Raw genomic sequence first — 14,330 nt, 5'->3', positions numbered from 1 at the left:
TTTTTTATTTATTGTTATGACACATTAACATACAACACTCTCGTATGGGGAACAAAAATGAGATCACTTGGTACAAATCAAAAACCAGTCTTACAAACACAGGAAATAAATGAAAATAAATGAATAAACAGAAAGGAGAATGGGGGTACCAGTTAGTAAAAAGGCTATAGAAAACAAAATAAGGTCTCCTTTCTGTGCAGCAATATGGGGAGATTGTTAAAACAATAATTGCTTGGATATATCTCTATACATCTTTCTTGCAATTATACTAGATTTGAAGCTACGACTAGTGGCTCTCAGCTAGTTTTCTTGTGACTCTTTAAAAATTGAGTGATGTCTACCTCTGACCCTGAGCCTACATTTTAGCTCAGATACATCCTAATGTATGTAGGCTATCCTTGTGAGCAGTCTGGGGCTACTTAATCTAAATCAGTAAAGTAACCATAATCATTCAGTTGCTCCCAGTAATAAACTATTTGAGTTAAAGAAAGCGTCACGTAAGACTTCAAGTGGAATGTTTTGTGTGATTGTGTAAAGCATTTTGCATCCATCCCACAGCTCTTGGTCAAACGGTCAAACCTCCCCATGTCACGTGACTCCGGGATGAGCCAGATTAACTGCTCTCTGTTCGCCAGAAGTCCACTTGGCAGAAACAGGCGCACATCGTTCCAAACATACGCTGGCGGGTCTAGCACAGAGGACTTCAATTTAGTTACATATTCTATTTTTTAAGGACATTGGAGCCTCTAATAATTCAGTGTGCGCAGCATTCATGAAATAGCTTGGAATTCATAGCAGGATAAACAATGATTTCGCCGTGGGACCGGTGGTACTCGACGAGCTGCTGCCTTTGCTGCCATGTACGGACTGGCACCATTATTCTGGGAGTATGGTATATGGTAAGTCAGATTTTTCATTCGATCTCAGGCCCAAATGTCTACAAATATGGCTAAATGTGTGCACTATTAACTGATAAACACAACGTGCCATTGAGTTCTTACAGCAGCATCTGAGTTAGCCCGTGCTGTTTATCGTTTTTTTTCTACACTCATTTTTAGATTTGCCATTTTTGAGGATGTCCTCGGGTTATAGAATAATGTTACACACTTTAAACTACATTTTTGGCTTGTTAATCGCCACCATTTATCCACAAGGCTTCTATCTTGACTATATAGAGGTCTATTAATCAAATATAAGCATATATAACAATATGTTTGCACAGTTTGCTGCCGTGCATGGATAATCCTTCCAAGATAATGTTGCACTTTTTTTGTTGTGCTGAAATTATAACCTCACCAGCACAGCCCATTTTATTTGACCTACATTTGTACCGGTTAAATATAGAGTTTGCTTCTGTTTTTACCCAAGGGGTAACCTACAGTTTTAAACATAGTTCAGTAATCCTGGTAAATCCCTGACTTTTAGAAAGCGTTATCTAGATACTGACCCTACTACTAACCAAGTCGTCAAATCGAGCCAAGGCCAGAAAAAGCAACGGATTAGGTTACCTATACATAAGGTGTTACCCCAAAAGTGAAAACATACAGGAGTCATAAGGTCAGTTTTTCTGATCATGCTGGTTGCACAGATGCTGTAGTGAACCCGTGCTGATAGTCAAGTAATAGTCACTTCCACCATCTTAACTGTGAGGATTTATTGCTTCTCCCCATTTTATATTACAGTGAATGAAATATCTTTGGATTTTGGACTGTAAATTGGACAAAAACATTTGAAGATGTTGTCTTGGGGTCTAGGAACTTTTGATTGGTATTTGACTGACTATTTCCTGCCATTTTATAGATGGTTATTTTGAAAAAGAATCAATGGAGTACTTAATAATAAAAATAATAATAATTACTATTAATACTAATTAATAGCTTGTGGCCCTAATTGACCTTTCATGAGGCTTCATTAGGGGTTTTGTCCAGTAGATCTATCCACACCCAGCATTTGGCCTGCATCATATCTTAAAGAATAACTAAATTCAAAAACCTTATCTTATAAGTTATCTAATCCTTTACCTCACTTATAGTCACTTTTCAATTTGAATAACTTTTGTCCCAAATCTGAGAAAAAACCCTGACCCATCTGATCACCAAACTCTGAAGGTTAATCCAAGAATGTAAAAATGGATAACTCCACTATGAAATGTAATATTAACATTGATCTTCTTCCCCCCTCCCCCACAGCTGATCAATGCAGTGGTCCTACTCATCTTGTTGTCGGCTCTCAATGACCCAGTTCAATACCGATACCACCTTACCAGCACTGAGCTGGGAACTGACATTGATGTCATGGACGATGCAAGTGAGTGCAACTAGCCCCCTCATTGTTACATATCTGACATGGTACATATTGAATTAGATATCTTCAATGATACATGCCTGTTCTACATAAAAAAGTACAAGTTTAGACTTTTCACAGCACTGTACACATCAGACAACAACATACAATGACGGACATATATACACACTGGCCAGTTCAGCGAGGCCTATTTTTTAAGGCGGTTATGGCTGCGGGGATTAGACTTTTCCCCAAGAGGGCCCTTCTGCGCCTCAGTGCTGTTTGTACCTGCACACAGAGGGCAGTAGGGTAAGATGATGATTGAGTAGGTGTGTGATGTAGCTGGTGATAAAGAGGGCAGTGCAATAAGAGGGGGTGAATAATTCTCTGGTACAAGAAGAGGAGGGAGGTCTTAAAGCTTGTGGATGACTGACTGTCTTTGTTGGCTCCTTTTCTTGATGTCATGAGTGTACTGGTTGTCCAGGTTCACTCCAAGGTATTTGAAACTGTAGTTCACGATCATTTTAATATGATTTGAGTGTAAGATTTCATATAGGAGGTGTGTACACAAAGCAGTTGTCTAAATTCAGAGAAAGAAATCTAATTTTCCTCCCCTCTCAGTGTTAATTATGCACTACTTTTAAAATGTAATTTAATAATTTAACATCTAATTATCTGTGTGGAGTTTGCATGTTCTCCCCGTGTCTGCGTGGGTTCTCTCTGGGTGCTCCGGCTTCCTCCCACCATCCAAAGACATGCGGCCTAAGTTGATTGGTGACCCTAAATTGTCCTTAGGTGTGCGTGTGTGCATGGTTGTTTGTCAATGTGTGGCCCTGCAATGGACTGGCGATCTGTCCAGGGTGTACCCCGCCTTTCACACGATGTCAGCTGGGATTGGCTCCAGCCCCCCGCGACCCTGTACGCAGGATAAGTGGCTGAGGATGGATGGATGGATGGAAGATCTAATTATCCTTGTTGTCAGCCATACAGAACATTACTTTTTTTTTTTTCAAGTTTAACAGAGAAAATTAGACATAAAAAATAAGAAATAGAGACTAAACACCTCTCCTTTCTGCCTACCGCTTCATTCCCCAGAATGCTGCTCTCAGCATAGACATGGCTGAGTGGGCTCAGCTCCATAGAGAACAAATCAGAGTGCATGTGTATTTTCAGTGCTTCCCCCTCCAGCAGCTATCATCATCACAGTCGCCTCTGGAACACCACAGACCCTGTCGCTGGCTACTCTGATTAAAAACGACTGCTCTAATTCTCTGCCGGATTAGAGCGGCCATCTTTGACTAGCTCACCCCTCAGAGAGCGGCGTTGCTTGTGTAGCATCGGTCAAAGATTGTGAAACAGTGTCTGCATGGGTTCCATAAGAGGCACGTGTCAGTAGTGTGATCATGTGCAACAAAATCATGAAATTGAAAGTCAGATGTGTGGATGATCTGTGTTATGAGTTGGCAATGTGTTTATATATGCATGTATTGTTTATATATATATATGGTATGTGTGTGGCAAGGGTTATTAAGATGGAAGGGTATCATCATTTCCTGGGTCTTAACATAGTGTTAGTACTGTACTGATCAATGCTGCTGAGTGGAAGGGCACACCAACAGTCATAATGATATACAGAAGTTGCATTCAGTTTTTCAGGAGTTTATATTGTGGAAAGTCATGGAAATTGCTATGTTTTCATGCCAATAATTCGGACTACCAGCAGTGCATTGATTCCACTGTTTCACAGCCAGTACTGTTCATGAATACCAAGTTCAATAACTGTCAGTACTGCTTAGTAATCTGGGATCCTTTTTACTAAACTGCACATATGCAGATGTCCCATCTTAACTTTGTGTCAGTGGATCTCTGTTAGTTACTACGCTACACTGACAAGTGTCTCATCCGTCTGTTTTCACAGCTGTGATGTGAATGTGTGAGGGGTGTTACTTTTCAGTCAAATTTAGCACCTCTTGTGTAACAATTACCCACGTGCTGTGTTTTGTCCAAGGTAGACTGGGTGCTAAAAATAGTGAGGTTACTTAAGGTGCTTTTGTTTTGTAAAATCCATGTCCCTATAAAGACTTTTGGATTACGTCAGTGGATTCAGGGAATGTTTGCTGCTTCACTGGTAATCTAGATTATCTGTTCTCACATTGTTCTGTGCGTTTGTGCTTTCTTTCTGCAGATATCTGCATAGCCACTGCAATATCCCTACTCATGATTCTAATATGTGGCATGGCAACATATGGTGCTTACAAGGTAAATAAACAAACAATACAAATGAGATTCAAATAAGACAGCCGAACTTTTGTTCTTCCTGAGTTTCTTCATCTGTTCTCCATCTCTCCCACATAGCAACATGCCGCTTGGATCATTCCATTTTTCTGCTACCAAATCTTTGACTTTGCCCTTAACACACTGGTAGCCATTAGTGTGGTGGTCTATCCCAACACGGTGCAGGACTACCTTCAGCAGCTGGTGAGAACCATTTTTGTTCTTTAAATAATGTCAAATGGTGCAATACAAAAAGCTTGAAATCAAGGAATAGTTTGCTGCTTTTAAACAAATTTTGTGATAACAAGACAGATTCACAACTAAAGAAGCTGTGAACACAGGTCTTAGTTAGGTAGATTGAGTATCCATTTTAGACACCTTGGTTGTTTTAGAAAAGGTCAAGTTTTGTCAAATGCTGCTGTGGAAAAAAGACACTTTTCTTTCTGTGTTACATTTCTATCTATTGATTTTTGTTTCAATCTCTCTACCTCTCTCCCTCCCTTCCAGCCGGGGACATTCCCTTACAAAGAGGACATCATGTCCACCAACAACATGTGCCTAGTATTTGCAGTCCTCATCTTCATTGGCTGCATCCTCTCCTTCAAGGTAAGCCCACAGAGTCTCTGTATCACTGCAGATTCTCCCAATCTGCCTAGCTTTAGCCTTTTTGGGGCTTTGGTGATTGAATCTCCAGCATCCATTTGTATGATGTTTAAAACTGTACAACTCCATAGAAAAGGGAAGTGTCAAACACATCGCTACAGATTACACAAATTTACTGAACGTTTGTTCCCTCTAGAACTGCCTTTTTATAGATATTGCCATGTGATTAAGGCAATTAAGTCTCAAATGGTGCACATCTCATGCAGCATGAACCATATGGCATGTATAATGAATCCGCCAGTGTGAACATTCCCATTATCAATGCTCTTCGTGAGATTATCACACAGTCAGAGAGCAGCGGGTCGGGGACAACAGGAAACCAACTCCTGTCAAGCTAATTTCCCCTTAATGCATGGATGATTCTACGGGCGCAGCAATGCTCTGGGGCTCTGGGACGAGATGGGACATGAAGTTGCAGTCATCTGTACAATCAAATCAAGTTGTTTCTCCTCTAAGGTCAGACTGGCAGATATCCAAAGCCGGAGCGTAAGCCAGGGCATATAGCATAGGAAGCAGCCACCGGAAGATACACTGCTGGACTAACGGAGAGAAGAGTTATAAATGTCATATCGCCGACAGAAAGCTTTGTTGCACAAATTGAGGACGTTGAACTGTTTAAATTTCAGCATTTAAGGTCAAATATAGATGCGAGCTTGAGATCTGAACCTTGAAATGTGAAAAGCAAAATTAATAGAAGTCTATTTTTATTGATGGGCTGCATGTATTGACGATAGTTGAGTCAGTTCCCTGGAAAAGGAGCATGTCTGAAACCTCAAGGACCCATTCAGCTCTCAGCACAGAGGCAACACCTGCTAAAGTTCCTGCTGAAGCCAACATCCTCCACTTGACTGCACTTGGCATAAATGACAGATACAACCGGGCAGGAAGAAGGGAAGCTGGGGAGAGAAGAGAGAGGGATGCGGCAGATGGAAAGCGAGATGTAGATGTTTGGATAAGTAAAGAGATGGACACAGTATGACATAGAAAGTATATGGGCAATATGGAAAAACTCAGACTTGAGCTATTAGCCATGCTTATGTTATTTTCCTAGCAAATGAAATTGGTGTTTTGAAGCCAAAGACAAAACAAACCTTAAAAAGACAAAGAAAATAAAATGCACTATTTTGTATGATTAAAAACAATGTTTCTGTACCACTGCTGTATTATCATCATTACTAGCATCTTGTTTTAAGGGTACAATTGTGCATACAATACAATCCTGTGGTGCCTAGTTCGGTTTAGAGTTGGTATCACAGTGAGGAGGTCAACTCAGCAGACGGTAAAGTGATTGGCTAGCAGGCAGCCTGATTTCCTTGTTGGTCGGTTGTGCTTACTGCTGGCAGAGGTACCAACTCAGCAGGCTACTCACACACATACACAATGAACCTCCTGTTCTTCTGCCAAGTCAGACAAACCTAAACCCCAGTGCTAATGTAGCCTTACTGAGGGTCAGAGATGCCGGAAGAGATGTCTTGACTAAAATGTTGTGGACGACCAAGAAGGGCAACATTGTTCAATGCATAGCAAGCTGCATCAGTGATCAATAATAAAAAGTGGAGGCAATGTATGCTAAAGGTCATTCTGTGTTCTTTGTGTTCACCTCCCCCGGGACAGGCCTACCTGATTGGCTGTGTGTGGAACTGCTACAGATATGTGAGCGGCAGGGGCACCACGGAGGTCCTGGTTTATGTCACCACCAATGACACCACGGTGAGTCCTCACATCCGCCCTCAAGGACAGACTGAAAATCCTCCTCACTCTGATTATAATGTAATTGTATTTGCTCTAAATTAATTTATTTATTTTTAGGGTTTGGGCTTATAAGTTTACAGTTCATTATATTAGATGAAGATAAAGTTCCGATAAAGGCTATGAAAAGTTGATTTTATTACGATGGTTAGCACATTAACTTGAATACAGTGTATCAAATGCTAGATTCAACATCTGTGAGGTTTTATTGAACTATACTGAAATATAGACTATATTTACTTTTTTATCCTATTGCAGTTCAATGAGTTGATGCCTCTAAATGTAAAAGGTAAGGATTATATATGTGTATATATATATATATATATATATGAGCATGACTTGGGATTGTACAGTGGTAATATAGCTTGAATTGTGCTTGGAGCAGCAGTTTAGAGCCTGAAAAATTAACAGTAATTCATTTTTAAATATAAAAACCTCATCAACCTCAACCTCAGACTCGAGAAGTTAAAAGAATCCATGTAACGCAGGATGACAGGGATTTTCTCTTCAGTGTGGGACATTATTTGTCCAGTAAGAAAAATCTCATACACTGGACTTTCTACAATTACAGAAAAGTACCATGTTCACCTCATAGATTGATAAAATGTTATTGACTGTTTTATTTTAAGAAAAGAAGATCAGAGTGTTTGTATAACTTAAAACTTAAGTCTACATAAATATTTTATTTTCATATACAACAAATTCTAATAGTAAAATTTCTAATATAAAATGGGGAAATGGTCAAATGTCTTCCATTTCTAAGAGGTTCAGGTTAGTGAGGTCCTGTTAGCTATTCTGTTACTTCATAAATTATGGTAAATGTATGTCATGTAACAGTCCTTACGCACATGTACAGGTAAAGATGCTATGTGTAGTATTTTAACCATTCATTAATTATTGCCAAATTAGAAATGACACAAGAAAGAGAGAAATGAGAACCTGCAGTTAGTCATGTACAGGATTTGCTGAATATTAAGATAAGGAAGGCATTTATAAAAATATGTTAATTATTTGTCTTGTATTAAAATCCTACACATATCACTTTAGCGGTTGCAGATTATCAGTAGAACAGAACTGTGAAGTAAGTAATAATAATTCATAGACCCCATAGGATAGTTTACTGTGTAGTATCGTACACAGTACAATGAAAATGTCTAGGTTTAGAGTCCATGTTGTCACCATGCAGTTTACTGTATCTGGGTTGTCTGACAGTCGGTGAGGTGACATTGGTACTGTGGGTGGCAGTACATTATTAGATGCTATAGCTCATCCTGAGGTGTGATTGGCTGGCTGTGCAGAGCGTTGTCCTCCTCGGTGTTGACTCTGGGAGGGTTTCTGAGAGGCTTTAAGCATGGTCATGGTTTCCATTTGTCTGTCTGTCTGTAATCCTCCACAGTGATACATAAGACATTAATCTGTCTCACACCCGCTGTCGTCTCAATACGTAGCACTTCATCTGTCACTTTGTCCTTGTTGTTGTCGCGGCCCTGGTCCGCACCACACTGACGTTATTCAACAGACTACATGCAGGAGCTAATCCGTTAGGGTCCGATATCATACTGTGTATCATATGGTCTTTCAGCAAATATTGGATATGTGCCATTGCAGATATGATGGAGGCAATAAGTAGTTGTTGAACTTGTTATTTTTAGCACCAATAAAAATCCATAGCTGGTGTTATTCTTTATTTTAACAAATTCAGTTTTAAATTTAAATTTCAGTCTTGAGTCAATTGATTCCAACTAAAGACACAAAACAAGTCACAAATTTATAAGCGATTGTTTTTTAAAAGGCTAAATAATATTAAAAGGTGTGGTACTACAAACTGAAAAAGATAGTCAATATGCCCAGTAATATTGTATATGGAGATGACCTGTGAGTATTGATTGGTGAGGAAAGGGCAGGCAATTATCAGAGATGTATCAAATCCCCTATTTAGTGTATATGAGCTGTTACCATCAGGCAGAGAGTATAGGGTGCAAACCGGGCTTGCACATATTTGTGCTACCAGTAGCTCTGCGTGTGAGGATGCTGCTCCACCTTATTATATAATATGTAGATCACTCATGGTGATGTTGTTGTTGGTATCATAGTTGTTTGTTGGTTTGACGATTGCTGTACGGCACACGATGATTTTCCAAAAGTACTAGTTTTCACGTGACGTCACACTCCGATGAAAACGCTCCCTTGGAGGGCAAAAATACGTTAATTTCCGTTGCCTGCCAACCAGTAGGCCTATGCAAGTGATTCACTGTTTGAGTTTGTTACTTTTTGCGTTGCCAAAATGCTGGATGGTTGTAACGTTATACGGATCCGATATGCCCAAAACTTGCACTTTCTTTTTCTTAAATTCAAAGGTGATCCAAATAAAATTTGACTGCTTTGGCGGCGTCTCTACGGGGGAGTCGCGGTGTGAGCCGCTATGTTGGTCCGTTGTTTTGCCCTCCAGGTCACCGCGCATGTCATGTGACTGAAAACTATGAATACATATCTTTTTCTCAAATTCCACAAATATCTCCTCACGGTCCGCAAGCTGTCCATTCTGTGTGTGCGCTGCAGTAAAAATCTGGTGTATGTACACAGCCCTGGCTCTTTCTAAAGGTGAAATAAACAAAGTGGCCTGCACAACGCCACACAACAGTAACGTTAATCAACCCATTCCAGCCATGATTTGGTCATGATTTGGTCATGATTTGGTCAGGTAACGTTAAATTATTTGCCCTCGGAGATTCAGCTTACTTTCTTGTTTGGCAAGACACACTGTTGTTGTGATGTTGGCTATAGTAGCAGGAGAGTGGTGAGTATTTGGTATCACTGTCTGGCCTGCTGGCCCTGGGACTGTCTCGTCCTGTCTACATGTTAGCGTCACAGTAGCAACTGTAGCAACAGTTTGCTAACCCACAACCTAGCTAACGTTAGTTGCGTTACTTGCTGTGTTGTTGTTCGCCTGATATCATGGCATTTGTCATTTCTCCAGAATCGCTCACTCCACAAGTAAACCTCTGGTCACTTTTTAGCTTAGTTATTAAAACAGGTTTAAATTGGGATTTGTCAGAGACCCCTTTCAGCTTTATACACATTTGGTGCTTTAATAGGTTTGTACAGCACCACGACAGTGTAAGTGGGATTGACACATAATAAACTGTGCCCTCCCTCACTGATGTATTTTTAAGAGTGGAAGTCTATGGGACAGAGGAAACAGCTATATGAGACTTTAGTAACACAGGCAATACTTGTTAGCAGGATCACTTCATTGTTGTTTTTGGTCTTCTTATGGGATTTGTTAATAATAAGAAAAATATTAAATACTCTTATTGGTAAGACAAAAATAAGCTCTATTATTTTAGCTCAATTATTTTATTCTATTATATTAGTTTAAAAATGTGTATATATTTAAAAAAAAAAAAAAACTATATCTATATAAATCTAATATTTATTCAAATTAATTAGGAAACCAAGAATACACAAAACATGAAGCAAACACCTGAGGCAACTAGGTCAAAGTGAAGGCCACAGCACAAGTTGTGTGAATTTTAATTAGAGAAGTATTTAAATGCAACAAATATCTGTGGCACATGGTTTACACAGGTTAAAAGGACCAAATAGTAACAACATGGTCACATCACTGCATTCCCTCTCTCCACCCACTGCGCTGAATGAATAGAGCGCTCCATCTATTTTTACTATTAGAAAGCCGGCACTGTGTCTAAATGGCTTTTTACTGCCTCGAACATCAAGTACCCAGCTGCTTATCTGCCGTGCTTTTATATGAATGCCATTTAAAAAGTACAAGGGTCCTCCTCTCCTCTGTTTATTGCTGTCCATCCTCCTCTCTTCTTCTGGACATGTTACATAATTGTCTGCTTGTCCGCTTCATTTCAAATCCTCCCTGTGATGTGTTCGCCGGGCCTCCCTGGCTGTTTCACTGTTTTATTCCCTCGGAGCACATTTTCTCTCACTCTCTCTCACTGAATTAGCGGCAGTCCTGGTTTTATAACACCATATACAGAGAAAGAGCACTGATGAGAGCGAGAGAGAAGGCAGTCTGACCTCTGAAATCAGTTGAATGAAAAAAGCAGTGTCCATGGCATGTACACTACTTTCTGCGCTACATTTTAGAGATGCAAAATCTCATATACTGCTCATTATAGAGTGAACTGCTTTATTTGTTTTCCCCACCAGATTTTCAACAGCTCTGCCTCTGATTGGCTAGTACTCGCTGCCTCCGCAGGTTAAGGTCATGGTTAGCTAATCAGAGGCAGGGTAGTGGGGCAGGAGAGAGTTATCGAAAAACCTGGTGTCTGGTTTATTAAATAATAGTAGTGAATAAACATGCCAGTATTTTGGACACAGCTTAAAGTAAGACTTTGAAACTTGGAATAATAACTAAAACGTTGTGTGATTTTGTCATCAATTTGTATGTGAAGTTTGCTAAAATTGGCTAATATTAGCCACCGTAAGCTGGTGGTCATACCAGACAAAGCAAGGGTGCATCAGCACCTGAATGTATTGAATTGAGCTATGGTGCATTTTATTGCTTATAAGTTAAACTTTTCATTTGTAAAAGGAAGAATATGTTTTTATCTTGATTGAAAAGTTATATAGTTTCTGTAGGAGCCACCTGTAAGTCTCCCATGTGTTCTATGTTTATGATCTCATTCACATTATTCACTGCACTCGGATTGTAGGTGGTGGGCTGAAGAAAACTGAGATGCAACTGAAAGCGCCGAAAACGTTTTATGACACATGACTCTTACAAGGCTATCGGAGTGGATTTAGATAAATCTGAGGTATGCATTTGGACTGAGCCATCTTTTGGTTTTCTGTTACATTTCAGGTGCTGCTGCCACCGTACGAGGAGGCCATTTCCATACCACCGAAGGAGCCCCCTCCCCAGTATATGGAGGCATGAGAGACGTCCTTGCTGCTGGATCCTATACCCCAAGCATCCCCCAACACTAACTGGAACATGTTGAAAAACAAGAAAAAACAAAGGCTGGTCTCAGTTTGGATTCCTGCCAACCCTAGATTACATTACCCCCCCTTCCCTGTGACGTATTTTCGTCCCCTCTCTCGTCTCCTCTGTCCTCCCCCAAGGACAGTATCGAAGCAACTTCATCCACTCCCAGCCGCCGCCACCACCAACCCTCCCCCTTGGCAAGCTGCGGTCCCCTGGCAGCGTCTAAACTCTTGCACACCCTGAACACTCTGTCCCAACATAATTTGCACTTTTCTTTGAGTGAAACGTGCATCGGTCTGGCCACCAACTGTTAACCCCCAATACTGTGAATCTCCCTCGTGGTCTTTGTCTAGAAACAAACTACCTGAAGAGAGAGCGGGACAGAGAGTGAGAAGGAGAACGACATGCACGATCAGTTATGCAAGAGCACTTTTTTTCAGAAATTGACGAAGTCCTTCATTGAATGTAAAGTTGAGGTATTTTTGTATGACTTTTTGTATAACAGTTGAAAACTGAGAGAAAATGAAGTGAATATTGAAAGGCTGTCGTGTTGTGATAAAATATAATCTGTGTGCTGACATAGCTTGTCTTGCAGGAAATCGTATTGGAAAAAGGTTCCTTGACCAATAACAACTACATCCTCCTTTTGTATCCAAGTAACACACTGTCTGTAAACCTGTAATCCATTGACTGCCAGTGAAAACCTTCACCCATTGATTTTAATCACAGTATTCCAGTTTGCCCTCCTTTCCCTTTTCTGTCTATTCCGCAAAAGATCGCAAAAGTTAAGGAAGGCTGGCATTAATGTAATTATCCAGTGAAGCCCTTATCACAAACAAAAATGTTTTACACATTCTCACACTACTGATTCACCAAAAAGGCAAAACACATGCTGTAAAATCTAAAATGGGTGAGCATTAGTGTGTTTATTTCCATCGTGTGTCAGCTGCAACAGCATCGTCTATGTCTTATATTGTCTAGTTGTTTTTTTACATGGATCATGGTGTATAATCTGATCTTTTAATTAAGTTGAGCTAACTTAGCTGGACTGAGGGCATTTTCCTGTAAAGACGGCATGACATGCTGTACGTGCAGAGACTGTGTGTGTGTGTGTGTGTGTGTGTGTGTGTGCGTGGGTTTGCCTGGACGTTATGATGTAACTCCTCGGTCCTTTCTATGTTGTGATATTTCATTTGCACATGCACTGATATCGTGTTGAGATATGTACTGTGCTGGTGACCTTTTTTTTTTTTTTTTATGAACAATGGATGGGAATCTAAAGCACTGATTTTGCTTAGCATAGTAGCACAAAATCAAGACACAGCATATAAAGCTAGTCTTTTGCCTGGAAGTATTTAGGCAAAATTTTGAGACATAATAATGAAACAAATAATATTAGATATACCTAATCCCATTTTTTTCCCAATAATTCTTAAGTAGTATTTGCTTTCAGAAGAAATCATTAAATCAGAGTTATCATTCAGACTATGCAATAGTGCATTCTACAACTTGTTAGATGTAGAAATACATGTACCATGAAGTAGTTTTCCATTTGATACTAATACTGTAGTCGATAATGTAGTTATTTGTTGGCCCCTTCATCATTGTCCCTGTGTGAATTATACCCACTGCTTTTGCAAATCCAACAAAGCTAAAAATGAAATTGCACTTTAAAGTCAGCGTGAGCTCACTGATGTGTTTGTGTTTTATTCATCTTTACCACGGTATGCCGTAGCTAAGTGGTTCTAATAAGAGCAGCCACCTCTGGACGATACAGGCTTCTAAAGCATGACACAAACAAATCCATATTTGAGATGTGTGATGTGACTGAAAAGCTGTAAGATTCTTATGTGATTGAAGGAGAATATCAGCTGAGGACCAGACCATGGCTGACGTCTCATTTTATTAGAATCACTTCAAGACTGTTCTCCATGGCTTCCCATTCAGACACGTCCTCTTGTTGGATCTGCATGGGCTCATGTCTTCAATTCTGAATAATAAAAAGCAAAAATGAGTCCATGTCTGCTGCTGGATTTATTTATTGGGTCATTAAGCAGTTCTTTTCAGAGTACAATTTATTTGAAATTAGTATTATAGTAAGTATTTGCGAGTACACAGAATGTTGTAACTGACTTTTATGTGTATTACTGGATGTTTTTTATGTTTGATGAAAGCCCTGTCTTTAAATCACGTGGGTTGGTCCAAATGTTTGCCATAACACAGGAATGAAAATTAACTGATAATACAAGTAATCTCAAAGATAACACTTGATACAAACAGAAATATTACAATTCAAAAGCACAGATAAGACAAAATATAAAAAGAGCAATAACATCTACTTCCTAAAATATGGTATTTTTACCTATTAAACCAATTTCCTTCTTCTTCCTTTTTCTGTTAA

General features: G+C 39.7%; 1 protein-coding gene across 1 annotated transcript; it reads left to right on the top strand.

The window, feature by feature from the left end:
• Positions 1–652: 652 nt before the first annotated feature.
• laptm4b (lysosomal protein transmembrane 4 beta) lies at positions 653–13,944 on the top strand. The gene is made up of 7 exons (XM_046059121.1): positions 653–899; positions 2,190–2,307; positions 4,469–4,542; positions 4,639–4,761; positions 5,065–5,163; positions 6,835–6,930; positions 11,807–13,944. Exons 1-7 carry the CDS (start codon positions 807–809, stop codon positions 11,879–11,881), a joined length of 678 nt encoding a protein of 225 aa, XP_045915077.1. The 5' UTR covers positions 653–806; the 3' UTR covers positions 11,882–13,944.
• Positions 13,945–14,330: the final 386 nt, after the last annotated feature.

The sequence above is a fragment of the Micropterus dolomieu genome, linkage group LG09, assembly GCF_021292245.1.
Source record: "Micropterus dolomieu isolate WLL.071019.BEF.003 ecotype Adirondacks linkage group LG09, ASM2129224v1, whole genome shotgun sequence".
NCBI classification, from domain to species: domain Eukaryota; kingdom Metazoa; phylum Chordata; class Actinopteri; order Centrarchiformes; family Centrarchidae; genus Micropterus; species Micropterus dolomieu.
Note: the sequence above shows the minus strand (reverse complement) of the source record. Positions and strands in the feature narration are given on the sequence as shown.